Genomic DNA, 27,871 nt, shown 5'->3' on the forward strand with positions numbered 1-27,871 from the left:
AGGGCAGAAAAAAAATCAATACAGTTTTGGCCACAGCTTCACATCTCCCTCTTCCTCCTGATGTTGGAGAATTCAAAATGATCATATTAATAGGGCTGTACATCCTGATTTGACAGCATGTACTTATTTGTAAGAGTGGCATTATCCCACAGCATCACCGAGCATATGCAGGTTTTGACTGAAGCACAAATCTCATAGGGTCTGATTCTGCCATCCATACTTATGTTCGGTCGTACCTTACTCTGCAGGTGAAGTGCCACGCTGCAAAATTGGGTCCAGTGGGAACTTATATTCCACACACTCACATTTAGTATTGTTTAATTGTGATTATTAGCATCATTTTTATAAAATAAGGAGGGCACAGCATGCAGCCTCAATGGAAGACCAAGTGTATGTGGAGCTGCTCTCCAGTATAGCACTTGACTAGAGTGTGGGACCAGTAGAGCTGAGCAAATCATTTGCAACAAGTTTCAGAGTAGCAGCCGTGTTAGTCTGTATTCGCAAAAAGAAAAGGAGTACTTGTGGCACCTTAGCGACTAACCAATTTATTTGAGCATAAGCTTCTGTGAGCTACAGCTCACTTCATCGGATGCATAAAGTGGAAAGTACAGTGATGAGATTTTATATATACACACAGACCATGAAAAAATGTACATTGTAAGGAGAGTGATCACTTAAGATGAGCTATTACCAGCAGGAGAGTGGGGTGGGGGGAGAGAAAACCTTTTGAAGTGATAATGTGGAAATGTGCTGGAAATGGCCCACCTTGATTATCACTTCAAAAGGTTTTCTCTCCCCCCATCCCATTCTCCTGCTGGTAATAGCTCATCTTAAGTGATCACTCTCCTTACAATGCACATTTTTTCATGGTCTGTGTGTATACATAAAATCTCATCACTGTACTTTCCACTTTATGCATCCGATGAAGTGAGCTGTAGCTCACGGAAGCTTATGCTCAAATAAATTGGTTAGTCTCTAAGGTGCCACAAGTACTCCTTTTCCATTTGCAACAAGTAATTTCTGAAAGGGATTTTAACCTCTTCCGTTTGTGAGTGTCTGTGAGCAGATGGCGTATGCCATGATGCCTGCAAAAACTTGACAATGTTTAGGCTGCTAATGTGCAGAAAGCACTGCCTGCCATGCTGACAAATATTGTCTCATTGTTTACTTGTACTCCCCTGTCTGTCCCTATATCTGTTGTCTCTTGACATATAAAGATTATAAACCCCTTGTGGCAGGAACCAGCTTTTTGTTCTGTTTCTACAGCTCCTCGCACAATAGGGTCCTGGTCTATGATTAGTGTCCTGAGGCACCAGGGGAATGCAAATAATAAATAACTCCTCTGATAAAATCGTTATCCGAAATGTATTCAATTAAAATAGGTCAGAATTATTTACTCTATGGCTAGGTCATGAATATTTGAATTATGTGGTGTCTTTCTGAAAGTCCCAGGTCCTGATGTCAGGTGATTACATGAAACTGTCAATTTTCTTTTTCTTTTCTTCTTTTTTTAACCAAACTTTCTAGCCCTTGGGGTTGTGGCGCAAACTTCAAAAGATGACTCTTCAAAGGGTTAAAAACCAGAGGGCGAATAAAACTAACCCAGCGTGTTTCGTTTTACTCTCCTGACTTCGCAGGCTCTGGGGCTCATTGTTTTTGGGTGCTCGGTGCCAGCGATCGGAGCGATTCGGGAGATGATTGGTCCTGCTTTGAGCAGGGGGTTGGACAAGATGATCTCCTGAGGTCCCTTCCAACCCTGATATTCTATGATGGCACTATGATGGGAGCTGGCAAGTGAACGGGGGAGGAGGCCTCTGGCCCAGGGAGCATATTTCAAGAGGAAGGGCCATTTTCTCCCCTGATTGACACCGCCCTCTAATCCAGGCGCTGTAGGCCTTGGGAACCCAGTTAACGGGTCCTCCAGGAACCTGGCAAAGAGTCCCGCGGCACCCTATAGACTAACAGACGTCTTGGAGCCGGGGCTTTGGAGGGTGAAAGCCCCGCTTCACCGGGGGCATGCAGGCAGCCAGGGCTTTGGGACAGAGAGCTTAAACCAGGGCAGGTCTTTGCGGAATAAAGTCTGCCAGCCCTGGAAGGCGCTTCTCAGGAATCTTTAATTCCCGGAGACTTCAGGCCAGTCCGGGGTGGGGGGGAGCAGACCTAGGGCCATCGGCTGGACGGGAACTGAAACTACCTCCCTTGAGGTGCAAGGCTGGGGGGGGCGGGGTGCTGTGCGCCCGGGGGGGGGAGTCCCGGGGGCTACAGGGGGCGGATCCCGGCCGCGCGGGATTCACGTCGGGCCGCAGGACACCACACACACACCCCCCCCTCCTCTGGCGGGGGCAGGCTGCTGGCCAATAGGCGACGGCGTGGCCTGCACAGCTCTGCTCCGATTGGTGCAGGCCGGTGTCACTCGCCGGGGAAGGCGGGTCGCTGAGCGTGTGGAGCGGCCGGGCTTTTGTTGGTGACCTTCGGAGGACGGGAGCGGTGGGGAGGCGCCGCCTGAGCCCCGAGCAGTAAGGGGGGGGAAGGAAGGGGTCGGGGGCCGGCGGTGGAGGAGGAAAGGGGGTGGGGGACAGGGCGGGGGCCGGTGGTGGGGTGGGGGGAAGGAAGGGGTTGGGGGACAGGGCGGGGGCCGGTGGTGGGGGGGGCAGGGCGGGGCGGGGGCCGGCGGTGGGGTGGGGGGGGAGTGAAGGGGGCGGGGGCCGGTGGTGGGGCGGGGGCAGGGCGGGGCGGGGGCCGGTGGTGGGGTGGAGGGAGTGAGGGGGGCGGGGGTGAGGTGGGGGCCGGCGGTGGGGTGGGGGGGGGAGTGAAGGGGGCGGGGGCCGGTGGTGGGGTGGGGGGAAGGAAGGGGGCGGGGGAAGGAAGGCGGTGGGGGCGGGGGCCGGTGGTGGGGTGGAGGGAGTGAAGGGGTCGGGGGTGAGGTGGGGGCCGGCGGTGGGGTGGGGGGGAGTGAAGGGGGCGGGGGCCGGCGGTGGGGTGGGGGGAAGGAAGGGGGCGGGGGCCGGCGGTGGGGTGGGGGGAAGGAAGGGGGCGGGGGAAGGAAGGGGTTGGGGGCGGTGGGGTCGGGGGCCAGCGGTGGGGTGGGGGGAAGGAAGGGGTCGGGGGCTGGTGGTGGGGCGGGGGAAGGAAGGGGTTGGGGGACAGGGCGGGGGCCGGTGGTGGGGTGGGGGGAGTGAGGGGGTCGGGGGTGAGGTGGGGGCCGGCGGTGGGGTGGGGGGAAGGAAGGGGGCGGGGGCGGAGGGAGTGAAGGGGGCGGGGGCTGGCGGTGGGGTGGGGGGAGTCAAGGGGGCGGGGGGCAGGTGGGGGGAATTAAGGGGTTGGGGGGCCAGCTGTGGCAGGGTAGGAGTGTGCAAGACTTTATGCATGGTGGTGGAGGGTATGGCAGGAGCCGCTGTGCAAAGTTGGGGAGGTGGATGTTTTCCATGGCTGTGGTTTCTGTAGAAACCTGCCCAGCTTTCACGGTGATGGTGAGCACTTTCCTTTCCCCTAGCTGGAGAGATAAGGAGTGCACCCTACAACAGCTGGAAGAAGGCCTCCCTGGACTCAGGGTTGCATCTCCTACCCCCAGCTTTTGTTGGGGCCACAGGGTTAATTTCCCAAAGAAGCCTCTGAGAATTGTTGCTGAAGTTAAGGGAAGTGGAAGTTACAGACTCAGCCCAGCTTAAAGGAAATGACCCCTTGCCTGGACTTTGCTCCACTTAAAGTAAACTTAAACATGTCTCTTTAGAAACCCATAGAGAGGACAGTGCACAGAGAGTTTGCAGATCATGGGGCCCATTCGTGGTTTCTGGGCACTCGTGCTCTAGCACTGAGTCTGGCAATAAACCCTCTAACCAACTGATGTGTAGCCAAAGTAGTGTGGAAAGAGTGTCAGGGTAGGTGTTGGAGAGGGTCAGATGTCCAGAGTACGTGGGTGGGGGGAAAAGGGGGGCCAGATGTTTGTCACTCTGACCCCTATGTGAGATCCAGGACTGTGCCGTGTGTGTGCACACAGGAATGGCTGGCCGGAGTCAGGAGCAGAGTCTGAGGGAAGAGCTGACCTGTGCCATCTGCTGTGAGCTTTTCAGTGACCCTGTCATGCTGGATTGCATGCACCATTTCTGCAGAGCATGCATCCAAGGCTACTGGGGCAGGTGCCCCCGTGTGGCTTCCTGCCCCCAGTGTCGAAGGGAGTTCTCCAGCCGCACCTTTCGCCCCCACTATCTGGTGTCGGGGGTTGTGGAGAAGGTGCGGAAGTGCAGCTCAGAGGACCACAAGAGAAAAATGCAGGTGAGTGGCTGTTGGCATGCCTATTTAGAAGGCATCAGTCATGCCTCAGCACAGCATAGAGCCGATATCTGACGTGTCTCTTACCCACCCACTTCTCTGAGGCTGGTTCATTCAACCATGAAACCACATACGCATCCTTCACCTGGGCAGAGCATGATGAAGACACTCTCTGCTTCTCTTACTGACTCATTCCCTATTCCTCTTTCTAGCGCCTGGCGAGTTGCAGTCTGTAGTTTAGCTTTTGTGCTGTTGCTTCTCTTGCATTGCTCACTTGTTGCTGCCTTGTGACATTGATCACACATTGTTATTGTTTGTAACATGTAGGGACCCCATCCAAGATTAGGGATCCATTATGCTAGGTCTTGTACAAACAAGTGATAAGAGACTCCTTGCCCCAGAGAGTTCAAAACAAACAAATGTTAAACCCCATGCAAACTTATATCTCCAGCTCTTATGTATCCTGAGTCTGGAGTTTCCCCAACCCACTGGATTCACATGTGTGTAAAAAATCAATTTAGCTCGTGAATATATACCTCAGGTTGGTTGGTTGGTTGATTGATTGTTCTTGCCTTATGTCTTTGTAGTCTTTGATTTAAACAGCTCCTACTTGCCCTTCTAGAGTCAGTGCCATACATGTAGGCTGCTCCACTATAAATCCATGGTATGCCCACATCTTGAATACTGTATGCAAATATGGTCCCCCCATCTCAAAAAAGGTATATTGGAACTGGAAAAGGTTCAGAAAAGGGCAATACAAATGATTAGGGGTATGGAATGGTGTCCATATCAGGAGAGAGTAATAAGACTGGGACTTTTCATCTTGGAAAAGAGACAACTAAGGGGGGGAGATGATAGAGGGCTATAAAATCATGACTGGTGTAGAGAAAGTAAACAAGGAAGTGTTATTTACTCCTTTTCGTAACACAAGAACTAGGGGTCACCAAATGAAATGAATAGGCAGCAGGTTTAAAACAAAAGGAAGTATTTTTTCATATAATGCACAGTCAACCTGTGGAACTCCACACCATCCTCTGGCAAGAAGGCCAAGACTGTAACAGGGTTCAAAAAAGATCTGGATAAGTTCATGGAGGATAGGTCCATCAATGGCTATTAGCCAGGATGGGCAGGGATGATGTCCCTAGCCTCTGTTTGCCAGAAGCTGGGAATGGGCGACAGGGGACGGATCACTTGATGATTACCTGTTGTGCTCATTCCCTCTGAGGCACCTGACATTGGCCACTGTTGGAAGACCGGATGCTGAGCGAGATGGACCTTTGGTCTGACCCAGTCTAGCCATTCTTATGTTATGTAAAACAGCAGAGTAGTGAAATGGTCTCCTTTAATTTTTCCTTCTTAGAAACATCTTGAAAATGCGCTGCGAGCTCACCAGAGAGAGATGGAGAACTTTGTGCGAATGAAGCACACGGCGGAGGAGGATATTTGCAGTCTAACGGTAATGCCAGTTCTCCCAGCTACGCTTGTGTAGGCTCCATGGCAATGCCATTCACTTGGATAAGGGAAGACTGGGAGGTTACTGGTAGAAGCACTGCACACCCAAGAGCCCCCTGTAATAATGTACTGGCCCTATGCTTCACACTGCTGCTACTACAAGCTTGCCTGCAGGGTGAGTAAGGGTCAGGCAGGATATAATCAGAGCTCTTCTACCTGGAGAAAAGAATAAAAATAGATTATTATCAAAAGCTGAGTTATCTGGGGCCTTGAACAGCCTGACCAATAAGCAGGCTCACAGCAGATACCTACCGTCACTGACGTCTTATGCCAAGTATCGTTGTTAGACTATGGGCAAAAGATTAAAACCAGCAAAGTAAAAATACTGCGGAGACAGCAAAAAACAGCTCCCCAGTCAAGGTAACACTTGATCTGCTGAGATGCTTTTGCAGGAGGGAAGATGAATAACTGTAATTGAAGCGAGTAAAGAGATAGCCATAGGGTAATTACAGACGAGTGTACAAAGCCAGCTAAAGGCTCCTGAACCTTAGTAAAATACGTCAGAGCTTTTCCTCACCAGTGCTACGTTTTGAGCCAAAGGATCTGTCAGATTTCCCTAAGCCATGTGATAGTTTAATTTGGGGCATACCTTTATAGTTGCGTATAAATAGCTCATTGGGTAACAATCAGCAGTGTCTGTGTGTCTAGCTCTTGTGGCTTTAGTCAAGATTGCTGATATATATAAAAAATTTATACAAATCATAATGGAGTGAGAGGCAAAGTTCTGCTGTGAATAGAAACTGGCTAAGTCAGACTGCAAAGGAGTAGGAACAAATGATCAATCTGTGCCATGGTGAAAGATTAGCAGTGCGGGTGCCCGAAGAGTCCAGGCTAGGACCAGTGCTGTTTCATAGGTTAGCGGTTTGGAAAAGGGGGTGAGCAGTGAGGTAGCAAAGCCTGTGGTTGACATAAAATTATGTAAATCAGAGGAGATGAAAGAGCTTCAAAGGAACGTAGACAACCTATGTGAACAAGCCACATGATGGCAGATGATATTCAGTGTTGACAAATGCAAGGTAGCCATAATTGCACAATGGAAGCAATAATTTGAGTTCTGAATTAGCTGTAATCACTCAGGAAAAAGCTGCAAGGTTCATTATGGACCTCTCAGTGAAAGCCACCATTCAGTCTGCTGCAGCAGACAAACCAAATAATGGGGGCGAGAATAATACTGACTATTGTGATGCTGTTATAAATCAACAGTGTGTTCTCATGTGGAATATTTCCTTCAGTTCTGGTTACCTCATCTGAAAACAGATATAGCAGAACTAGAGGGGCAGGGGAGTTCAGAGACCAGCAAGGAAAACAGTTAGGGGCCAGGAGAGACTGAAAATGTAGATTTCAGAGTAGCAGCTGTGTTAGTCTGTATTGTGGCACCTTAGACTAACCAATTTATTTGAGCATAAGCTTTCGTGAGCTACAGCTCACTTCACTTAGTCTTTAAGGTGCCACAAGTACTCCTTTTCTTTTTGAAAACATAGAGTTGTTTAAATGAGATGAGGGATAGCGAGAGATGCATACCAAATGCTACAGAGAAGGTAAATTGAGTGCATCCATTTACCCCTTCTCATAAAACAAGAATAGGTGCATTTTTGGTGAAGCTCAAAGGTAGTATGTTTAAAACTGACAAAAAGCAATGTCTTACCTGACACATAATTAACCTGTAGAATTAATTACTCAGAGATGGCGCGCACATCTGTCTGAGTTAACGTTTCAAATGCAGAAGCTCAGAGCCCCACTGCAGCTCAGGACCTCCGGCTAGGAATAAAATTTTCAAAGGTTCCAAAGTGACTTATGAGACCAACTCACATTTTCCAAGTTTATTTTTGAGACTTAGGCCCTCTTGAAAATGTTAACCTAGGTCTAGAATTTACGACCTGTAAGTTGATTAATAGGCAGCAGGTTTAAAACAAACAAAAGGATGTATTTTTTCACACAATGCACAGTCAGCCTGTGGAACTCCTTGCCAGAGGATGTTGTGAAGGCCAAGACTAGAACTTATCCAGATCTTTTTTGAACCCTGTTAAAGGAGGATAGGTCCATCAATGGCTATTAGCCAGGATGAGCAGGTATGGTGTCCCTATTCTCTGTTTGCCAGAAGCTGGGAATGGGTGATGTGATGGATCACTTGATGATTACCTGTTCTGTTCATTCCCTCTGGGGCACCTGGCACTGGCCACTGTTGGAAGACAGGATACTGGGCTAGATGGACCTTTGGTCTGATCCAGTATGGCTGGTCTTATGTTCTTATTATTCCCAGATTGTTGTCAAAGCAATTCAGACAAGGTAATTGAGTTCAAAGAGGTAATTTGAAAAGCTTAGTTCAGTGACTTTACTTCTGAGAACCTTAGTGGCATCCAAGTGGTCCCAAAGCAGGGTTCCAGTGGTGCCTCTAGCAGAGAGGGCTGGAGGAAGGCTTCCCTTCTATCCCCTCTCTGGCTATATTACACTGATTTCTCTAATTAAATACTTTTGCAAAGGCAGCTGGGTTTTGCCCCTCCCTCTGCCACCCACTGCTCATTTTGAGTCTTAATCCAAAGAGCCACTCAGTGTAGAATAAGGCCTGCTCTGCACCTAAAATGTAGGTCGACCTAGCAACATTGCTCTGGGATGTGAAAAATTTTGCACCCTGTGCAGCCTAGTTAGGTCAACATAACTCCTACTGTAGAAGCATCTCGGTCAATGGAATAATTTTTCTGTTGACCTAGCTACCGCCTCTCGAGGGGTGCATTAGATCAACAGAAAATAACCTTCCATCAAATGTCTACGCTACAATGATGCAGCTGCAGCTATGCCACTGTTACACTTGCAGTGTAGACATAGCCTAAATGTCAGCCTGCAGCAAAGCTGTGCGTCCTGCAAGCTAAAGTCAGTTGGTACAGAAAACAAATGCTTATTGGTGGTGCTTTAACAGTGTAATAAATTCCTTTGGAGAAAATAATCTCCTTGTGAAAAGTTCTGTAAAGGCAGGGCGGGGGTGGCACTCAGAATACCATCCTTATGGAACCCACTTACCATTTAGGCTTCAGGCCTACTCTGACTGGACACATTCACTTTAATGCACCTTATCCTTCGTGGCCCCGTGTGTTGATTTCACAGGAGAGTCTTCAGTTTTGGTCGAGCTCTTCTGCATCCCAAAATGTAAATATAACCATCTCTGGTGGTCTGAGCAAGTCACTGGCTGGCCATTGTGGATTAGACCTCTGCCACAGAGCTGGCAAAACGATCAGCAGTGGCCTAGTTGCTGGTGTGCCATGACCACAGCTTATCACACTGGCCATAATTGTCTCATTGTTACCTAGTACCTGTTTGTATCCACCTGCTACATTTCATCATATGCTTGCATAGTAAGTGTGATAGGTTGCCCCCCACTTTAAGGTGCCACCTGATGTACTGGGATACCACTGAGCCCGCCTGTTCCGCCAGTCTGGGCCCCTTTATCCTGTTTTACTCAGTCAGGCTCTTAACCCTCCTCTAGCTCATATGCAGGCAGGGCTACAACCAGCTGCAGAAAGACACACACACTGAGGTCAGTTCTGGAAAGACTCAGCTTAAGGGACTTGTCCCAGAACTCAGGTGCCCACCTCCCTTGGAGTGCATACCCTAAGATATATTGTCTTGTGCTGTGTAGACAGATCTGCACAGCACAAGCTCATAAAAATTCACCCTCTCCCTCAGTGTGAAGAGAGAGATGCACAGCTTCTTGCCCCCACCCCTCAAATTATGAATTTCACAAACTGGGTTATGTTATAAACAAGAAATAAGTTTTAACTACGAAAGACAGATTTTAAGTAATTTATAAGGGATAGCAAACAGAACCAAGCAGATTACTGAACAAATAAAACAAAACACGCATACTAAGCTTAAGATCTTAGAGACTGGTTTCAAGAAGTAATTTCTCACCCGAAATGTTGTTTTAGGTAAATTGCAGAGTTTCTGTAGCTTAGAGTCCCAGTTATTTCTTCTTACAGTCTGGACCCCCGTCTCAGTGTGGACTCACCCCTGCCTTTCCCTTCAGGTTAGTTCCTTTGTCCCTCCAGGTACTTTCAGCAGTCTTTCTTCTTGGGTAGGCAACGGAGGAGAGTCTAGATTAACCCCCTCCCCAGCCTTAAAAAGGATTTATCTAAGGCAGGAAACCTTTTTTTGATCCCCATCCCCCCTACAGAGGAAAAGTACCAGCAGTGTCCAAGGTGGTATTTTGTATCCGGTGACAGGACCACCAGACCTGGTAGCGTCTCAGCTGCCTCTCAGGAAGGAGCGGGATTAGTATCTTCACAGTCTTACTGGTTCTTCGTAATGGCCCATCAAGGCTGTGATGGCCAGTTGCCTGGTGGGTGTCTCCCAAATACACAGCCAGTTGTGATTGTTACATAGTCAATATTCCTAACTTTAGATACAGAAATGATGCATGCATACAGATTGGATAATCACATTCAGTAAATCATAACCTTTCCAGTGATACCTTACAAGACCCATCTTGCATAAAATATATCTTAAGCCATATTCATATCATAACCGTATTCCTGTGAAGAATATGGGATATAACATCACAGTGAGTACTTTAGGGCAGGGACTGTGTTTGCTACTGTGTGATGGCGGTATACAGTTCTGTGACCGGGGCGCCTCTAGGCATTAACATTATGAATACAGAGATGTAAATAAAATAGTGTGGTACAGACTAACTGAAACAGGATTTATCTCTTTTCATTGTGGTTTTAGTCTTGTTATTGGGAATGACTAAAAGTAGCAGTTGCTGGACCAAACAATCCATCTAAAAAGCAGGCGCATCCCTGATCCACTCTGTCTAAGCAGGTGAAATTAGTCCCTTTGCTAATGCCTTTGGATGCTGTTGCACTTTCACTGATCATCAAAGCCCACCCCCAAATTGCCCAGAAGTGTATAATGGCCACAAAGAGAACTTGGACTCATGCGACCATTTCAATCAGTAGCTGGTGTGTTACTGTTACCATAGAACCATGTTCTAAACATTGTACGTATAGGTAGCAAGCCTCAGCTGTGTGAGCAGAAGCTGTATGTCAGTGGGATCACACCAGTATGATGCTCAGAAGTGGTTTTAATTAAATCCGGAGTGGCAGACTTAGAGGAAAAAAATAATTCAAAAAGGAATTGACATTAGCCTTCCAGACTATTCACTGTGTATGTGCATGCATATATATAAACTAGTTGTGTATCTGCTTAAAAGTACCCCAGTCATTGCTCCCCTGTGGATCTAAAGCCCTTCATTTTTATTTTTATCTCACTTCCTCTGCCCCGTAGTTTTGGAGATTTCTGAAACCCTATAGGAAATGGACCTGCAGCCCTTTTCACTGTGTCTTTTATGGCATTTACCTGTACTCAGAAAGCCTCTGGGGAGCTGAACTCTAAGATTCGGGCAGAATTTGAGCGACTTCATCAAATCCTGGAGGAAAAGGAGAGAGTTGTGTTGATGGAGCTGGCCAAAGAGGAGGAGCAGTTGTTGTTGAGGCTGCGTGGGGACATCATGCAACTGGAGGAGGGGATCTCAGAGCTGGGAAAGAACATTGAGCACATACAGGAAATCCTGAACAAGACGGGAGACTCATTACTGCTGGAGGTGAGATTACTCAGCCAGCTCTTAACGCATTGAGGCTTGGGGAGGAGGACAAAGGATGTTAGCAGGATGTTGATACATGGTGGGGAGAGCTCAAAATCTGAATTGGGAAGTTGGAAAGCAGCAGAAGAAATTGTATTGTTCCGTAGGACTGCCTGGGACTCTAGGCTTACACATCTGAAAGGGAAGCAGCAAGGCAAGCAGCAAGATCTACAGTCCAAAATTGAGATCCACAGATCCTGGGTGGTCTAGAGCAGTGCTACTCAAAGTGGTGGTCCCCGGACCGGTGCCATCAGCTGTCGGTCTGCGCGCACATTGGGGGAAAATATTGCCAGTCCCCCACATCAGATAGCTTGAGAAGCACGGTCTAGAGCTCCTGCTGTGGTCCCTACAAAGCTGTCTGGTCAAGAGGTGACCTCCTCCCTCTCTTTCCATCTGCTAAATGACATCATAGAAACATTAAAATACATTTGAATTCTTCCAAATTACTTTTCTGTGTAAGCAGTTGCAGAGGTTGCCACAAGGATGTTTTGTGATTGTGAATGGGAGGGGAGGAGGTGGTTCATGAGACAAGTTCTCTATTAAGATGTGGTCTGTACTGGGGAGACATGTAGGGGACTCTGGGGCTGGGCGAAAGGAGCAGCACTGAGCAGCGTTGCTGAGCTGGATCTGCCAAGGCTCATGTTCTAAGAAATCATCGTCCGTCACTGCTCTTGGCAACTGTGAATAGCTGGCACCCAAGGTGAGTGAGTGAGTGAGCAAGCCGCTGCTGGGAAACTGTGCTTCAATGGCACTCCCTTCCCTAGCACTGATGGGCTGCAGAGAAAGCATTAATGGGGCCATGAAAGCAAAGCTGGAGCACCCAGGCAACTCGCCCCTCTCTGATTGTGGGGTCAAAAGCACACTTACATTCCCTGTCTGTATGGGCTGACATGCCCCCCACCTCTCCCCATTGTGAATGGCAAGATCTCCAAGTTAGTAGATGGAAGGGGAAAGGGGAAATCCTTGGCACTGTTGTCTTTGCAGAAGCTCAGGTTGAGAACAGACTAGCAAGGTGCAGGAGAGGGTGAGAAGAGGTTGACTCCTGTACTGGGAGAGGGGTGAGGAGCCCCAGATAATGAAGGCAGGCTCTGGTGACTTCAGGTAGGTAAAGGTACACTTAATTTATTTAATAATAAAGCACATGCCTTTACCTGCCTCAAATTCCCAGAGCCAGCTGTATCCATTAGAGCCCATCTCTGTAATCATGTAACCTTTCTTCCCATCTCAATTATAGAAAAAATCCTCTGAGCGGAAGGAAATGAGTCCCAAACTGTAAGAGGCAAATGAAAGCCTACAGGAGAAGGGGAGAGAGAGAGACTGTTAATGAGCGAGTGAAACCTCTCTGGAGACTGACTCTTTATTAGACACACAGCTGCAATTTTGTGTCTCCCTCCCACTCTTCTGGATCTAATTCTCAGTCCCTTGGACTGAGGCATCTTACATGTGTTCAGAGTCGTCGTCCTCATCCCCATGCCCTCTAAAACAACCTTGGTTTATATACACAATGTCCATCCCCTGTTGGGGTCCAGTTGGACTGGTGTGTTTATCTTCTCTGTGTTTGAATGTGGTGGCAGGGAAAAGGGGAGTTAATTTGTTTGTGCAGCTGTATGAATTAAGTACGGTGATTGTTAATTTTCTCTGCCTTTCATTGCAGGTGGAGAGCGTGGCTATCAGGTATGTGTCTGGAATTAAACAAGCTGTTTCCCTTTTCATGAGGCTTTTATCTCCCTTCCTTGGCTGGGGACAGTGGGAAGAGAGGTGTTATCTTTTTAGTTTTTAAAGCATGGCTAATTGTCTCGCAGACCATTGGCATGGAGCCAGACCAGGGGAGAAGGATCCATCCCCCCAATGAGCATCAGATGCTCTCATGTAGAAGTGCTGGGCTCCTGGGACTAGAATCAATGGAAGCGTGGGCTATAGTGGAAGTGGGAAAATGGAGTCACAGGTACCAGTTTGGCTGCGTACAATGAGCATGAATTACACATCAGGGAAAAGTGGAGAACTGTTACGTCAAATAACAGGGTGTACAAGCTAAACCGGAGGGCCGTGTGTGATGAATATGGAAATGTTGGTAATATTTGTATTTTTATGCACACCCCTGTTGTCTCTGTGTTTTATGCTGCTATACACTGACTGCAAAGGAAAGGGATGAGGTGTTGGACTCCAGTAGCCACTTGGCTAGAGACCAGAGTCATTAACAAACTGAATAGAGGCTACATGTGTGAATGGAGAATCCAGAACAGACAATGGAAACTCTAGTGGACGAGACATTCACACCCAGTGACCAAAAGCCAAGAGGAAGGACGATTCCCTCCCACTTTCTGCAAAGAAGCAGAGCAAAGGCCCCCAAGCTGGAGAACAAGGGGAAAGGTGTCAGGTGGCTGTGTGAAAAGCTGAGATACCGGAAACACAGCGGCTCTCACCCGGGACAGAGACCAAGGGGCAGAGACAGAGCACATGGCTTATGGGAGCCCTGGCACTGGCCAGTCTGAATACTGGCTTAACCTTTGCTTCCCTGTGCTGATCCAAGTACTTTCAGATTCTGGAGGTCAGGAGTCGAATAAATTGTTACCTTGTTTTGAAAAGGCTGCCAGGTGTCACCGCAAATACTCACTAAGAGCATTGCGCCCTGAAGGGGTAAAGGACAGGCCTCCCACAGGAGTCTGGCTTGACGGGACTTGGTGCAGGAAGCCGTAGAGAGGGATCGCTGGTGCCTGAAGACCCAGTGTCAGAGTCATGGAGGCCACGAAGCTGTCCCTGTGGCACTCTAAAGGGATCACTCCCAAGGGACTTGGGTACAGGCTGGGACATAGCTGGCCCTGTGAATCCGTGACATCCTGTTTAGTTGCTTTTACTGTTCTCTCTGCCCCCTTGGGACCAGCCTTTCAGTGCTTGACATAGCTCAGAGGAGAGGGGGCAGGTGCAAAATTGAACTTGAGCCACCTTGGCTGCTCTCAGATCCTGGGGGTCTCTAGGCTCACTTCCAAGGCACAACTGAGAGCAACCTTAGGGTAGGTCTGAAATTATGCCAGCTGCCACTGGCCCCAAAGGGGCATTTGTGCCCCTTTCCCCACGCGCTGCACTGTGTGTTGGGGGAAGGGGAAGGAGCTGCTGCAGCAGGAGGCTGCTTTGGCAGTGCAAAGCAGCCAGAATCAGCCTGAGTGGGGCTGAGAGCATGGTCGGTGGTGTGTAGGTCGTGCTCATTTTGCATACCTGCTGAATGGTGAACCAGTGCATGTTGCTCTGCTTTACCAGCCACAACACCATGCCCATCTCTGCTGAATTTGGCCCAAGGCTTCTGGGGGGCTTGCACCTTCCTTCTCCAGGGCATTTCAGCCAGTAGGGGAGCAGGGAGATAGGACAGCAGACTGTCTCAGCTCGGAGGTTTTACTCTGTATCTACTAATCACTCTGCCCTTGGAGTGACTTCCTGTTTGATCTCCTTGGCAGGATGTAACCACCCCCCGACCTTTTGGCGTGTACCCTGCCCCACTAAGTCCACTGGCTCTGGTCCCTGGCCTCCCACAAAGGCCTCGTTCCTAAAACACCCCCAGTCAAAGTCCTCTTTTACTAATGGCTTTGTAAAAACAGCTGGCTCCTTGTCTGGACCCTGCCTTACTCCTGCCCCTTCTTGCTTGCCCAGGCCCCCAGTGCACGTGGAGGCACAACCTGCCCTGGACATAGAGCACCACAGAGAGCGGTACAGCGGCCCCCTGCAATACATCTTCTGGAGACAAATGCTACAGTCAATCCACCCTGGTGAGTGTGACGCAATGCAGGGTCCTCGGGGGTGGAAATGTCCAGATAGGGAGGTGGGCAGAGGAGGAGTGCCTAGGGAGGGGAAGTCGCCTGGACTGAAAAACATTGAGCAAAGCCCTGACAAATTCTAACTCTGTTATAGCTCCCACCCCGCTGACATTTGACCCCGAATCAGCCCACCCTAACCTCATCTTCTCCAAAGACCTGACTGCAGTGACGGAGAGCGACAGGCGCCAACCTGTCTGCACCAGCCCCAAGCGTTTCCAGCAGTGTGTGAACGTGCTGGGCTCTGAGTCCTTTGACAGCGGGAGCCACTACTGGGAGGTCTGGGTAGGCAGCAAGACCAAGTGGGACCTGGGGGTGGCAGCAGAGTCCGTGGACCGGGCAGCCAAGGTCAAGCTGTGCCCTGAGAGTGGCTATTGGGCACTTCGTCTGAGGAACGGGACGGAGTATTGGGCCACAGCCACCCCATGGGTGCGCCTTGCCCCGAGGAGCTGTCTCCGGAAGGTGGGGGTCCTTCTGGACTGCAAAGAGGGGAAGGTGGCGTTCTACGACGCTGAAGACATGACCCACCTCTTCACTTTCCACCAGGCTGCTGCACGCAGGTTTTGCCCCTTCTTCAGCACTTGCTTCAGCGACGGCAAGCTGAATGTGGAGCCCATGAGAATCTGCCACCTGACTCTGTAAGGGTGATGCAGGGGGTGCAGGCAGTCTCCCAGGAAGCCATGCACATACCAGAGAGACAACATGTGGCCCTGGGAGCTGGTGTTATTTTCTGGTTTGGCTATAGTTGCTACTGCTTGGACTCTCCCTGGAATAGAAATCGCCTTCTAGAACAGCTCAGTTGGCTCCGCCCTGCCCTAGTGCCTGGTCATTTACGGTTGGAGTGAATGCAGCAAAGGTGTGTGGACTTCGGTCAGCCTAACCTGTAAATCCCAAGGCTCTAGGGCAGAGTCAGGGAGAGACTCCATTTGTGGCTTATGCTGGAGGGAGAGAGGAAGTGACTGAATCTTAGGTCCCAGTATTTTGTCTTTTGTTCCCTGCCTTGGCACAGGGGTGAAGGGGTCGTGGACTCTCAGCTCAGCTTAAGCCACAGTCTGTTGTGCGCTGAGGTTTCCCCAGCCTTCCTCCCATCAAAAAGATGGTGCATCTTGCTGCTGTGTCGCAGCCAGTGACGCTGATCAATAGACAGCTTCCTCTCCGCCGCCACTTTGGTAGATACTGTGAGAAGATTCAAAGGAAACTGAGCAACCTACATGAATAATCAAGAATTGCACAATGGCAGCGATGATTTGGATTCTGTATTGGTTGTAATCACTCAGGAAAAGGCCAGGAGGCTCATTAGGGACTACTCAAACAGCTGTCTTCAAAGGGCTCCTGCCTTTCTGGGACTAGAACAAGCAGGTAGGAGTCAGGTGGTAAGTTCTAGGGAGCTCCTGGTCAGTGGGGAGGCGCCTGTTGCATGGTGGGGATTGTATCTTCGTGACACAATGGACAGCGCTGGCTGTGAGTGGAACAAGCATGGGGGCAGGGGATGGATCTTCAATGACTTACTGAGATTTTGCTGCTCTTACTCTATGAATTTGATCTGTGACGTGGACACTGCTTATCCTAGTAGCAAGCATTTCGGTGCCAGCTTGTTGGGGTGTTACAAGCCCTGAGGAGCCACTGGAGAGGAAGGACAGCTGTAGCCTCACTGACCTTCTCTGCTCCCCTCTACTTTCTCTGCACAAATGGTGTGGCCTTTAACAGCCATGCACTTCTGCCACTGGAGACAAAGTGGAGGGCTCAGTCCTCCCTTTTCTGCCTGTGAGCAGAGGACTGTGCCGCCCAGTGCTGGGAGCGTGACAGGGCAGAGTCTCGGGGGCTCTCTAGAGAGCAGGGTTGAGAGCCTGGAACCTTCCGAATGCGAAACTGTTGGGAGGAAGAGGGCAATTCAGGGGCCAAGGGGTGTCTGCTATTATTACACGTCGAACTTTCCTTCCCATGTCGTCAGTCTGGGCGGCTTGTGTTTGGCTCTCGGATTATTTGACGTGATAGCCGTTGTCTTTCCCTGCAGCCCTAGTGGAGAGAGAGGAGTTGAGCTGATGTGGAAGCACCTCTTGCCAACATTGCCGCTCTGAGTGGTTGCCTCCCCCTCTCACGCTTCCTGGCAAAAGTCAGGTCTTCTCCAGTGCTGCTCCAGAGCCTATTGGGGGAGGCAGGGTTCTGATCTGTTTAGATTGTAAGCTCTTTGGAGCAGTCTTTTTGTTCCATGTGTGCAGCACCCTCAGCTTTCACTGAAGTCAGTAAGAGGTGAGACCGCGGCAGCTCCCAGGAGGCACTCGGCGCCTTGCAGGATTGAGCTCTATGGCTGCTGGCGGAGAGGTTTGTTTAGGGGTTTAGGGAAACGGAGCTGCCCTACTGCTGCAGTGTAGGTGCTAGAAGTCAGGTACATTGGCAGAGAGATGGGGGAAGAGGGAGAGCTAGGGCTTGAGGAGCAGGAGCACTGAAGATCAGACTTGGGATACATTGGCACAGATGGAGGAGGTAGCGGGGGTGCTGGTGGTGAAGGCTGGCATGCATTGGCAGAGCTGCATGAGAACTTCCATGGTGCTGGCTTGTGCTGTGCCATGTGGTCAGCTCTTCAGTGCTGTGATCTTAAAATTCATGTAATCTTAAAATCTTCCGCTACGCAATCCTCGGCAGGAATGTCTTCATTCTGCAGCCAGCACTTCTGATCCCCAGCCTGTGCTGCCCTCTCACATCAGTGCTTGAGCAGTTGGTAAACTGGCCTTTCATCTAGTGTTGATGCTTTGAAGAATTTCTTAATCCCAGCTGTGGAATTTCCTTCACTTGAAGTTTGTTTCTTCCGAGGATACGAGGGAGGGGTTCCTGCTGCTGCTCCCTGCATGGGAACCGGGGGGGCCAGCAGAGGGCACTCTCCACTAAGTGAATGTAATGAACAGCTCCATGCTGACAGGCTGTTATAGCTGCAGGTGATTTATATACTGTACTCTTCGCTGCTGTGCTGCTATTAAAGCTTTTTAAAAAGACAGCTGCATGCTGCCTTAGTCTTCCTGTCTCCACTCCAGCAATAGCGCCTCACCTGGCTGCAGCAGACAACCTGCCCTGTCTCTTTGTAGTTCTGTCGCTAGCTTGTTCCCCTGTCATCTGGGCTGGATGTGGATCATGGGTGCTGGGAAAGAAGGGAGGATGGTCTTGAAGAAAAGGCTTGGAGGGGGAATCTGAGGCCCCTGTCACCAGTGTGTCCTTTGGGTTAGGGAAGAACCCATCCCAACACTCCCTACCCACAAGATGACAATGCAGTGAGAGGATGCTGGGCAATGTGGTTTCATTTTCGCTGGCAGGGACTCTTATGCTGCCTTTATTTTAAGAAAATTCCTTCCCCACGACCTACCCTTACCCATGCCCCAGACGTGGAGATCTGAAACCCTTGTCAGCTGCTGTCACTCTTCGTAGCCTTGGTGGGCACTTTCCTCTCGTTTCCAAGCAACTTGCCAAAAGAAGATGCAACAGTGACTAGGCTCCAGTCAGTGGGTGGAGGGGAGTGAGGTATTTTCCATCAGAACTATACTGGTGGAACTTAATCTAAAACCATTGAAATCTGGATTCTTCATGGCCTGCCTCCTTCCGCCCTGCTCCCTTTTAGGGTACATGTATGTTATGGCTGTGCTAGCCTAGTCCCATAGTGCAGAGGCAGCCTACACAGACAAAAGGGGTTTTTCCATCTGTGTAGGAACACCACCTCCCTGAAGGGCAGTAGCTGTGTTCACAGAAGCTTTCTTCCAACAACACAGCTGCATCTACAGTGAGTTTAGGGCAGCATACCGACATTGGTGTGGGGTATGATTTTTTCATATCTCTTTTTTGACATAACTTTGTCAACCTAACTTAAGTGTAGACCAAGCCTTAGACAATACAGCTTTACTTTGTGTCCATCTTCTGTCCCAGCTCTATCGCTAAACACACTATGGTGTTACATAATAAACAATGGTACAGGGAGAGAGACAGGATCAGCACTGGCCTTACCATAGAGTTCATCAGGCATCCTTGTCTTTCACCCCATATGCCAAGCAGCCCCTGCTTGATTGAGATCATCCTTTCTACACACTGCTCTACGGCTGCCAAGATCTTTTAGTTCCTAGTTCTACGGGCTTTAGAGTACTTGAATTTCATGCAGTTCTGGGGGAACCCTGGTCGTCTCCCTCTAGAGCCTAGTTTCAAATCCCATCTCCAGTCAGACATGAGAACAAACTGGGTTTGCATTTCTGCCTGTGATGGGGTGTTCACCCCCATGCCAGTCTGACAGGCCACCCCTGAGGGATAATGAGGCTTGATAAGCAGTCCTTAATTGAGGATGGAACCCAGCTGAGCAGGAGCAGGTGGGGCTGGTATGAGGCCAGGAAGATAGGACAGAAAAGGACTGCAGTGCAGAAGATTGTAGTCACTCTCTGAGCTTAGCAAGGCAAAGGAGGAAACCCGCAGGGACAGAAGCAGCCTGGGATCCTGGCCCTGAAGGAGGGGGGTTTACCTAGAAGCCTGATGGGGTGGATTAGGAAAAGGCTTGGGAAAAGGCAGCAAGGTCTGGGATAGTGCTATCTTTGACTGCTGATTTGAGAGTCCCTGAGGTGGAACCTGGAGTAGTGGGTAGGCCCAGGTTCCCCTACTGCCCACTGAAGAAGTGGTATAGCTTTGAGGTAAAGGATGGCCAGGAACAATACCTGGACAGGCAGTCTGTTGAGACTTTACCCCAGAAAGGGACACTGTACTGACCTGGCTGGAGCCCCGAGCTGCAAAGAGGGAGCACTGCAACTCCTGAAGCTTGGGAAGGGGTGTCAGCGTGAATGATTGAAGGAGGCGTCCAACTGGGCAGAGCTGTTCCCCAGACGTAGCCTCGAGGAGGCACCCAGTGGTGAGTTGAGACCCCTCTAACGCTGCCCGCCACAAAACTGAGGGGGCCAGACTGGGCCTAACACCGACCATTCCAAGCAGAGCTCTGTGGGGAAGCTTTTGCAGCATCCACCCTCTCACCAACACTGCATTTCTTAAAACAACGACTTCCCTTTAATTGGGTAAGTGAGCGAATACCATTCTGCCCTCACTATAGCACCTGTTGAGAGGCTCCTACCCACTGCTTTGTCAAGTTGTTGCACTTCCTGTACTCACTTGTACTGTACTGACTCGTGCCTCTCTTGGGAGCAGGTTTGGAGTGACGCTAACCAGAAGATGGTCTTGGCTGCTGGAGGGGGAGCTGCATATATTCTTGCTGCTGCTGCTCTTAGGTTTGGGAAACTGGCTGCAGCCCCGGCTGGCTCACTACCTCTCATCTGTCAACAGCATTTCCAAAGGAGCCAGGAGACTCTCTGATGTGAGTCTCGCAGCCAAGCTGGCAGATCCAGGCCAGGCTGGCAAGAGTGATGTCTGAATTGGCAAGAGTGAGCAGGCCTGAGGGTCAAGGAGGGAGGAGAATTGTTGATGTTGTGGAGATGGAGGGTGGATGGGATTGTCATGATTATCTCACCATAATCCTACTCTGAGCGCAATGCAGAGGCCAGAGCCAATATAAGATTATATAGCCCCAAGTACTGGATGAAGAGCACAGATTCGTGATCCTAAGAAGCTTGGCTTTCTGGCTTACTATAAAGCCCAAATGCCCATTGACAGCTGTTTTTCAGTGTAGTGCGCTCATGATTAAGGGCTGCGGGTAGCTGGGGCTACCAAGGCTAATGGGTTGTTCAGGAAGCCAGGCTGATATGGTGTGACTGCAGTGGTGTATCTAGTTCCTGGTACAAAGAGAGTCCTTCCCTTACCACCTGCCTCTTCTGTTTCTCTTATCTGTTGAAGGATGGGGAAAGGTTCTTTTCCTGTCAGGGGCCACTTCCCCCATGACACCAAGTATTGTGGATTTACCATGGGGATGGACTTCAAAAACAATGGGCCTTTTTGAGACCTGGCAGCCTGGCACTAAAGGCTCAGCAGTGGGAGGGGGCAGATGTCACATGGGATACATGGCCCTAGTGTGACTGTTGCTTTAAGGACTGGTCAGCTAGAAGGGCAGCTCTAACATTGGCTCAGATGGATGGGACCTAGAGGCAGTTACCAATTGTGCTTTAGGAATGGGCCCACAGCTGCAGGGGAGTGCATTTAATGCACTGCTGCCGTGTTTTCCCCCTTCCAAGAATCAAGGTCTCCCTTGTTAACTGCGGTGCTGCGTTACGGGCTGCACTCCCTCCCCATCTACCTTCTAGGCTCTGGCTGCGTGTACTGCACTGATCCCAAGCAGCATGCTCTGCCCTCTCCCTGATAGTCCTGGAACAGAACTAGCCCCCTCATAGCCTGCTGGCCACAGATGAAATAAAAACAGAGCAGCAAAGCGTTGTTTGTTTGACAACTCCTGCTGTGAGGGATAAATCTAGTTCCTGGGGATGTTTTGTCCATGTGGACTCTGGCAGGATAGGAGGAAAGGTGAGGACAGTTTAATCATAGCTGAGACTGGCTGACCCACCCATACTGGACTGGGATTAAATACCCCCCCCAATAAGGACTCCAGTCAGAAAAGTGGCATAGCTCTGTCCCTACAGCGAGGCAGCGGGAGCATCGCTCTGTCTGTTCGGTACCCATCTGCGAGAGTTTTCACTGGGAACCTCTCATCAGACCTGTTATTTGGTAACTGCAATCCAAAACTCTGTTTCTCGGAGCACCTCACAACACGCGAGGACCTAGCTCAATATTACAGTCCCCACTTTTCAGATCAGGGATCTGAGACATGCAGGTTAAAGGGCTAGTGTACAGCCAGTCACGGGCAGAGCTAGGCACAGAGCCTCGGTCTAACTGGTTAGTGCTGGGGGAGATAACGGTACAAAGCGAATGTTGCTGTGGCTGAGTTCGTTCGGGTGTCGTGGGGTGGCTGTTGCCGTTAGCAGAGCATGTCATGTGCTCTGTGTCCTTACTGCAGCCTTATAGCTAGCATTCCAATGACCCCATGCACAGCGCTGACTGCTTGAGTGCACGCCATTGCTCATTCTTGCTCCGCTTAAGTAACTGACTTTCTCTGTTAGAATCATCAGAGTTCCCAGTGGGAGATTTCCATGTCTCCCTGTGACGCCCACCCATAATGTCACTGCTGGGCTGAATGCAGCACTGGGCCTTGTTCTGCGTTTGCTATCCGGGCAGCTGGCAATAACAGGCTGTAACTCCGCTTAGGGGATTCTGGTGCTGTCCCAAACCATGAGAACTAGCAAAAATGGAGTCACCAAGAACATAATCCCTTAATTCTAAATGTGTGTTGGTTTTAGACAGCACTTTATAGGGACTGTGCTCCCCCTGCAGCTTTCCCTCTCTGAGCCTTGCTCCACTGCCCATCTGCCTCTTTAAGATGCTGCTCTTGAAATGAGGCTGCAGCATTGGGTCGTGCCTTGTCAGATTGAACTTGGGGGAGGAACCTCAGTACAGTTCCCCATTTATACATGCGCCCCCTACCCTCCTGAATTAGCTGCTCTTTGTTATAACCATACTTGACAGCAGCTGCTCAATGCTACAATATGGACTGTGTTTTTAAAAGGGGTGGGTGTTTTTCCTGTTGACAGGGGAAAAGCCAGGCAAAGGTTTCACACTGTCCATAAGGCAGAGGCCAGGGGAACTGGGATCACAAGAGCGGGGTCTGAAAGGTGATCACCAGCTTTGCAGAGAGAGCCTGATTGCCCAGGAAGGTCTCCCTCTGAGTGCTACCATGCCCTTGATCTATACCCTCTTCTGTGAGGAAGGGACCTGAAATGGCAACAGCCTGCACTGGGGGTCAGAAGGGGAGGAAGCATATTGAAGACCCTGCAGGGTCACTGTCAGGAAATGAGACATTGGCAGAGATATGACCCAAGCATTTGTAACTGTCCATGTAGTGATGTGCCTGTCCCAGGTGATGCCATAATTCAGGGGTATGGCCTCCTTTTCCTGGTGATGGTGTAATCCAGGGCATATTATCCTGCCGGCAGCCAGGCAATGTGAGTGTAACAGGCAGACTCCTGCTGCAGGCAGAGCACTCTGAATTGTGGGTTTGTTGTGGTCTGCAGAGTGTGGCAGGTAAATTAAGCACATTCTTATAAGCACGTAAAATGCTCTTCTGCATCTCACTATAGCCTCACGTGCACTATTAAAATCCGTCTGATACAGCACTGCCTACAATCAGCATTGCAAACTCGAACCCCTTGCTGCAGGGCTTTATGAGAAATGCATTTTACTAATCAACTATAACAGTGCAGAATAGGGATAACACAGCCACAACAAGAACAAGCAAATGATAAGACAATGAGCAAGGCACAAAAAATGGTCCAATACAGGTATGTTGAAGAACATCATCAAGTGGACGATGAGAGAGAATGAGAGGCGCTATGGGCAGTAAGAACATATTTACCTGCTTCTCATCAGGGATCTCACACAAGCTTCTAGTATTGCCACCCTCTGCTGAGCAGGAGCAGTTTTCCAGTGGAGGAGAAATCAGCACAGAGGAGTTGGGGGATTCATTTAGCATAACTGGTTTATTTATAAATGGCATTGGGCAAACCACCTTCAGAAATCTTAACCCCAGCACCAATGCCAGGAAGCAACTCTACGCCAAAAATATACTCTAGGTCGGGGTGGGCAAACTACAGCTAGCCCATGAGCTTCTTCTGGGGAGCGGGGTCTGGGGCTTGCCCCACTCTGGTGCTCCAGCCAGGGCACAGGGTTGAGGACCTTTCCATGCGGCTCCCAGAAGCCATGGCATAGCCCCACTCTGACTCCTACACATTCCAATGGCCCTCTCCAGTGCTCCAATGGGAGCTGCAGGGGCGGTGCCTGGGGATGGGGCAGCATGCAGAGCCGCTTGGCTGCTCTTCCACGTAGGAGCCAGAGAAGGACATGCCACGGCTTCCAGAAGCCACTTGAGGTAAGCGCCGTTCGGAGCCTGCACCCCTGAGCCTGCACACCTCAACCCCCTGCCCCAGCCCTGAGCCTCCCCCCACCCTCCAAACCCCTCAATCCCAGTCTGGAGCACCCTCCTGCACCCCAAACCTCTCATCCCCAGCCCCACCCCAGAGCCCACACCCCCAGCCAGAGCCTGTACCCCTTCCTGCACCCCAACCCCCTGCCACAGCCCAGAGCCCCCCGACACACACCCTGAACTCATTTCTGACTGCACCCCTAACCAGAGCCCTCACCTCCTTCTGCACCCCAAACCCAATTTTGTGAGCATTCAAAGCCCACCGTACAATTTCTATTCCTAGGTGAGGCTCCAGCTCCATTGCACTAAATGCAGTTCAAAGACAGAGTGAGAGGCAGGCCCTGCTCCAAAGAGTTTACATTCTCTCTAGACAAGATGGACAATGTGGGGAAGGGGAAAGGGGAAGTGGCATGCAGAAGATCACGCAGCAGAGGGGTGTCAAAGAACCCAGATCCCCTGAGTCTCACTACGGTACCTTAACTCTGGAAAACATGCACGCCCATCCCTCTAACTCCACCCTCCAAAGGAGTGTTATTACATTTGGGTTACATACTCAATTTCCCACCAACTACTCCAGAGGCATCTGTTCCTTAGCATCTCACTTGTATGGTGTAATGTCATCACAAGTAACAATGGCAGAGTACGGAGTCTGCTGGGGCAGCAGGCAGACCTGAGGGTAACAACTTCCTGCACCAAACCCTTGGGCATCCTTTCAGCCTCCACAAAAAGTGCAAGAGAGAATAACTTTGTAAAAAGGGGGAAATCACCCACTGCCAGAGAAACATTCTGAAAATAAGACAAGCCTCCTATTTAGCAGTATCAGTATTGGCAGTAAGGCTGCAGCCAATGGGCCTTAGGTGGAAAAATTGGACCCACCCCAGATAAGATAGTTTAAAAGATCACTGTAGGTCTGAAGGTGACAACAGCAGGTTAAAGTCCCATTGCAATCAAGGGGATGTCAGCTGAGTCTATGAAGTGGGGTTGCATCTACCCAGAGAAACACTGCAAAAAGAATAATTTGTAACACCCCATCCAATGTTCCCAACCCCATGTGCTGCACGCCCCGTTGCTAAAAAGGACAAGTTCCCTGGCCCACCCAATGGAAGGGTTTGCCACAGGGTGACAGGCCCTTTAAGGAGAATGGATCCAGCCCCTGCTGGGAAATGCGTCCTATGCCTCTCCGGGTGGAGAAAATGAGCAATGTTGCATGCCAGGCAGGTCCTGTGACTCAATCAGGCCTCTGGGGTGTAAATAAGAGAAAGGAAGTCCCAGGAGTTGCTGGGGGTGATTCAAAGGAGCAGGTCAGCTGCCTAAGATGCTCTGCTCATAGAAGCCCCCTGTAGCTCCCAGGGGGCCGGAGGTACAGCCTGCTGCAGGGAGCAGGAGCTAGCTAGGAAAGCTGGAGCATGGAGGATAAGTCTCAGCAGGCCCCGGCATAAGAACCCTGCACTAAGGGCATGAGCCAGTTCGGAAGGCTGGGTGGGAGTTCTTGTTTCCTGGTGAACTTTGTTAATAAACCCATATCCCAACCAGTGCTGCTGCTTGACCCATGATCGCAGCCTAAGGCATGAAGGCAGCAGCTAGCCCAAAGCCAGGCCAGGTTCTTGGATCAAACCAATAGGCTGCAGCTGGGGACTCTGTCGAAGCCTCCATTTCAAACAGGCCTCAAGCCTTTGTTTATTCTGCACATTATTTAAACCTTTATTGAAGTAGGGCCATATATGAGAGATGCTTAATCACTGACTGTGATCTGAATGGGACGGTTTCTGTTCCACGCCTGCTTAGCATTCTGAGAGACCTGCTGCTACGGAAACCCACTGCACGAAACCCATTGCACACGACCCCCATGTGACTGAGAGATGTTTATGAACCATGTCTTTCTTGTCACTAAACCTCATGTGCTAATTTATATTGATGAACCCTGGAACTCCCCATCTCTGAATCTGCTGGTACTGTAGGATGGAAGCACCTATTCCTTCTGCTGCGGAAAGCTCCAGCAGTTCTTCGGAGACAGTGTCTTGACTATCTGCAAAGCCACATCAGTTGTATTTCTTGGGAAGAAGCCTTTCTTTTTTCAAGATGGCTAATAATGTGGCCCCCTTGCAGCAGCTGAGAGGAACTGCAGCCTACAACCCATGCCATCCTAGCTGAATCAAGGCTATTGGTAAGTGCCCGGGATGGGAGTCTGTTTGCCTCAGCCTGGACCAATCCACACAAGCTGTCCATTTCCTGGACACTACAGTGCTAATAAGTGATGGTCACATAAACACTACCCTATACCGGAAACCTACTGACTGCTATACTTATCTACATGCCTCTAGCTTCCATCCAGGACACACCACATATTCCATTGTCTACAGCCAAGCTCTAAGATACAACCACATTTGCTCCAATCCCTCAGACAGAGACAAACACCTACGGGATCTCTATCAAGCATTCTTAAAACTACAATACCCACCTGCTGAAGTGAAAAAACAGATTGACAGAGCCAGAAGAGTACCCAGAAGTCACCTACTACAGGACAGGCCCAACAAAGAAAATAACAGAACGCCACTAGCCATTACCTTCAGCCCCCACCTAAAACCTCTCCAGCGCATCATCAAAGATCTACAACCTATCCTGAAAGACGATCCCTCACTCTCACAGATCTTGGGAGAAGGACCAGTGCTCACTTACAGACAGCCCCTCAACCTGAAGCAAATACTCACCAGCAACCATACACCACACAACAAAAACACTAACCCAAGAACCTATCCTTGCAACAAAGCCCGATGCCATACTCTGTCCACATATCTATTCAAGTGACACCATCATAGGACCTAATCACATCAGACACACCATCAGGGGCTCGTTCACCTGCAGATCTACCAATGATCTATGCCATCATGTGCCAGCACATGTACATCGGCCATGTACGTTGGCCAAACCGGACAGTCTCTACGCAAAAGAATAAATGGACACAAATCTGACATCAGGAATCATAACATTCAAAAACTGGTAGGACACTTCAACCTCTCTGGTCACTCAGTAACAGACTTAAAGGTGGCAATTTTGCAACAGAAAAGCTTCAAAAAACAGACTCCAACGAGAAACTGCTGAACTGGAATTAATTTGCAAACTAGATACCATTAACTTGGGCTTGAATAGAGCCTGGGAGTGGCTGGGTCATTACACATTTTGAATCTATTTCCCCACGTTAAGTATCCTCACACCTTCTTGTCAACTGTCTGAACTGGGCCATCTTGATTATCTCTACAAAAGTTTTTTTTGTCCTGCTGATAATAGCTCATCTTAATTAAGATGGTATGGCAACTTCCACTTTTTCATGTTCTCTGTATGTATATTATCTTTTTACTATATGTTCCATTCTATGCATCCGGTGAAGTGGGCTGTAGCCCACAAAAGCTTATGATCCAATAAATTTGTTAGTCTCTAAGGTGCCACAAGTTCTCCTTTTCTTTTTGTGGATACGGACTAACACGACGGCTGCTCTGAAACCTGTTTGGGTATTGACTCTGAGTGGACCGGACCATGGGAGAGAGGAAGACGCCACCAAGTCTCATCACTCGCTTTAGCTGAGTAGAAACATGATTACTTCATTCCACTTGTTGGGTTTTTTGGGTGTGGGAAGGGTAAGATTTTAAAATAAGATCCTTTTGTTTCCCAAGAATACAACAATAGAAAGGCCCCGTCAGTCACATAGTAACCCTGTGTTTGTGATGG

At 49.7% G+C, this 27,871-nt stretch overlaps 1 protein-coding gene across 3 annotated transcripts; it reads left to right on the plus strand.

Annotated features, from left to right (window-relative positions):
* The first annotated feature begins 2,421 nt into the window (after positions 1-2,421).
* Positions 2,422-27,588, plus strand: LOC140915566 (zinc-binding protein A33-like). Of its 3 annotated transcripts, none has more exons than XM_073355354.1 (7): positions 2,422-2,516; positions 3,998-4,272; positions 5,630-5,725; positions 11,141-11,374; positions 13,068-13,087; positions 15,056-15,171; positions 15,314-27,588. In XM_073355354.1, the coding sequence occupies exons 2-7, from the start codon at positions 4,000-4,002 to the stop codon at positions 15,856-15,858; spliced, it is 1,284 nt and encodes a 427-aa protein (XP_073211455.1). In that variant the 5' UTR covers positions 2,422-2,516; positions 3,998-3,999; the 3' UTR covers positions 15,859-27,588. The 3 variants fall into 3 exon arrangements, with proteins under 3 accessions (XP_073211455.1, XP_073211457.1, XP_073211456.1); XM_073355355.1 differs by lacking the exon at positions 2,422-2,516 and adding an exon at positions 3,339-3,470; XM_073355356.1 differs by lacking the exon at positions 5,630-5,725.
* The last annotated feature ends 283 nt before the right edge of the window (positions 27,589-27,871 follow it).

Source organism: Lepidochelys kempii, chromosome 8 (genome assembly GCF_965140265.1).
Source record: "Lepidochelys kempii isolate rLepKem1 chromosome 8, rLepKem1.hap2, whole genome shotgun sequence".
Taxonomy (NCBI): Eukaryota; Metazoa; Chordata; order Testudines; family Cheloniidae; genus Lepidochelys; species Lepidochelys kempii.

Bases quoted from the DNA above. Each gene is read 5' to 3' on its own strand.
- LOC140915566 (XM_073355354.1), top strand. From the start codon at position 4,000: ATGGCTGGCCGGAGTCAGGAGCAGAGTCTGAGGGAAGAGCTGACCTGT. The intron at 5,726-11,140 runs GTAATGCCAGTT...ACCTGTACTCAG, and splicing joins AGGATATTTGCAGTCTAACG to AAAGCCTCTGGGGAGCTGAA. The intron at 11,375-13,067 runs GTGAGATTACTC...CTTTCATTGCAG, and splicing joins GAGACTCATTACTGCTGGAG to GTGGAGAGCGTGGCTATCAG.